This window comes from Carlito syrichta, unplaced genomic scaffold (genome assembly GCF_000164805.1).
Source record: "Carlito syrichta isolate Samal-C Ts95f unplaced genomic scaffold, Tarsius_syrichta-2.0.1 Scaffold311524, whole genome shotgun sequence".
Classification (NCBI taxonomy): Eukaryota; Metazoa; Chordata; class Mammalia; order Primates; family Tarsiidae; genus Carlito; species Carlito syrichta.
The window spans coordinates 308,199-310,828 of record NW_007255620.1 but is presented as its reverse complement, the minus strand read 5'-3'; the positions used below and the strand labels follow the sequence as shown (position 1 = coordinate 310,828).

The following is a 2,630-nucleotide window of genomic DNA, read 5'->3' as shown; positions in this document are numbered from 1 at the left end:
TCTACGCATTTTCTCTTTCGTTGGACCAGTGGCGGGGTGGCCTGGAGGGCTGAAGCCAGCCCAGGCGTACTCCTCAACCCCCGCCCCCCGCCCCGGGTCAGCGTCTTACAACTCTTCATTCTGAAGTGCGTGTACTGCGCTTGTCTCCAGAGACGCGGAGAGTTCTCGAGGCCCCTTGAGCTAAGTGCGGCCTGGCCCAGTTTCTCCTGACCTCCTCTACTCCCCTCCCCATAAGCAACACACCCCCTAAGGGGCGGAGGGCCCCTGGGGCTGCACTGACTCACGCCCACGTGACTTCGACCAGTTTTTCCACCGGAACGACCCTTGTCATCCGACCGTAAGGGCTCTCTGTGGGTGGCTCTTCCACCCCATCCAGACTTCCAACTCCTGGTGCCCACGTCTCTGTGACCCCTACCGGATACCCTAGTGCCTCAGTTAAGGCTTTTACTTCTTAGGGCTTTTTTTTCTTTTTTTTTTTTTGAGTTGGAGTCTCACTCTGTCACCTAGACTAGGGTACAGCAGCCTCGACCTGCTGGGCTCCGGAGATCCTTCCGCCTCAGTCTTCCAAGTAGCTGGAACTACAGGAGCGCGCTACCATGCCTGGCTAATTTTTTTTTTTTTTAATTGTAGAGATGAGGTCTCGCCAAGTTACCCAGGCAGGTCTCGAACCCTCGGGCTCAGACAATCCACTCACCTCAGCCTCCTAAAGCAGGGGATTACAGGCTGAGCCACCGAACGGGCTTCTTAGGGCTTTTATTAAGCGTTTGAAGATGTTTCCCTTGAGAAAAGGAGTTCTCAGCATGTCTGAGCTCCTCTCTCAGTTCACAAGGTTATTGTTCGGCCTAAACCCGTCTCAATCAAACCAATTTGCTCTCGGAATTGTGTAAAGTGAGATTGGGGTGGGGGTAAGGGATTAGGGGCTCACGTGAACGCCTAAGAAACCAGAATGACCGGTATGAGGCCGTGATCTAAATCTCGGGCCGAGACTGGTTCTGATGAGGGCCTCTTTATTGCTCTGTAGCCTTAGCTAGGACACCAGCATGCCAGCGGCTGCCTTTGGCGAGGACTGGAAAGTACTACTCTAAAGATGGGGGATGAGGGAGAATAATGATTTTCTGGCTGTGTTTTTGCAAACAACTCAACTGGTGTAAATCTCAGTAGACTGCCTATCCTCACCCTCCTTCCCCACCCACGCGCTTTCAAGATGTAACAAGCAAATAAAAAGACTGCAATAACGCTGTCCGAGGTCGACTCTGAAAGTGGAGGTGCATCTTGGTGGGGAGGTTGTGGGTGAGAGTACAGTGATTTAGGGAATGGATCTGAATACCGACCGTCCGGAGACTCTCCACAACCCCAAAAGCAAAGGGAGAATGGGATAAAAAAAACATGCATTCCCAAACTGAGCTCCCAGAAATGAGCTATTAAGTCATGCCCCTGCCCAAAGAGCTACAACCTTAACCCTAGATGAAAAAGGTATCACCTAAGAGTTCAATATTGCTGGGGGAAAAAAAATGTTTTTTGAGTCAGTCTCACTCTGTTGTACCAGCTGGAATGCAGTGGCACCCTCATGGCCGTCGCACCCTCGACCTGCTGGGCTCAGTTGATCCTTCAACCTCAGCTTCCAAGTAGCTGGAACTACAGGCACGCGCCACCACACCCAGTTAATTTTTTGATTTATTGTAGAGATGAAGTCTCACCAAGTTGCCCAGGCTGGTCTCGAACCCGTGGGCTCAGGCAATCCTCTCACCTCAGCCTCCCAAAGTGCTGGGATTATACGCGTGAGCCACCGCGCCCAGCAAAAATTTTTGTAATAAAATAAATAAAAGGTATCTATATACACACACACACCAAAATTCTCCACCCCCATGGACGGGCTACGTCCAAATTATAGACCCGAACCTCCTACTTTACTGTCAAAGTGGCAGGTCCATCATACACTGGGAACTTTTCATACCACTGCAGTTTTCAACTCTGCACAATTCTTCCACAGAGTTATTTATCTCTTTTTAAAAGGAGGAAACTAGTGCCAAGGATTTGGGAGAAGATCCCAGCACCTTATAGGAAACTTAGATGGAAGCAAGGTGGAGAAGACCTGCCAGAATGAACCAAATCTGAAGGGAACTGAGGTATTAAATCCACTGAGAAACCTGCTTGCTCCCTCACACAATATAATCACTACAACGAGTCTTGGCGGGGGAGACTCTAGAGAGTTCTCTCTCCCGCCCTCCTTCCTTCCTTCCTTTAGTCCCACCCCCCTCGCCTGGTCTTGCCTCCCTGTTTCCATGACAACTCCAAGAGAACCTAAACTGGGGGCTTGAATGCCAGGGTGAGAGGAGGAGAGAGGTGGTCCGAGAACGGAGAGAGACCGAGTGAAGGGGGGGACGTCTGAAGCGCTCCCCCCACTTCGCCTCGGTCCCTTTAAGCTCCCCCCCTCCCCGCTCTCCCTCCGCCCGCCCCCCGTGGCTGCCTTCATCTCTCCATCTCTGCGCTGCTGCTGGCTGCGCCATCCCTCACCCAGACTCCGTTGCTGGCTGGGCCCCCACCTCCAGCTACAGGGACCCTATCCCAGCAAGACCGCAGGCATGTCATCGGAAAAGTCAGGTAAAAAAAACAAACATAACCCCTTCACC

At 52.0% G+C, this 2,630-nt stretch overlaps 2 protein-coding genes across 2 annotated transcripts in view; one reads left to right on the top strand and one right to left on the bottom strand.

Annotated features, from left to right (window-relative positions):
- Nucleotides 1–217, bottom strand: part of LOC103271308 — a 16,564-nt gene extending 16,347 nt beyond the window's left edge. The window contains 1 exon segment of the mRNA XM_021717929.1: nucleotides 110–217. Coding sequence (XP_021573604.1) covers nucleotides 110–119 — 10 coding nt within the window. The 5' untranslated portion in view covers nucleotides 120–217.
- A 2,243-nt stretch (nucleotides 218–2,460) lies between these two features.
- Nucleotides 2,461–2,630, top strand: part of PRRT1 (proline rich transmembrane protein 1) — a gene marked incomplete at its 5' end in the record, with an annotated part of 4,053 nt that continues 3,883 nt past the window's right edge. The window contains one exon of the mRNA XM_021717922.1: nucleotides 2,461–2,601. Coding sequence (XP_021573597.1) covers nucleotides 2,461–2,601 — 141 coding nt within the window. The remainder of the gene's footprint in view (nucleotides 2,602–2,630) is intronic.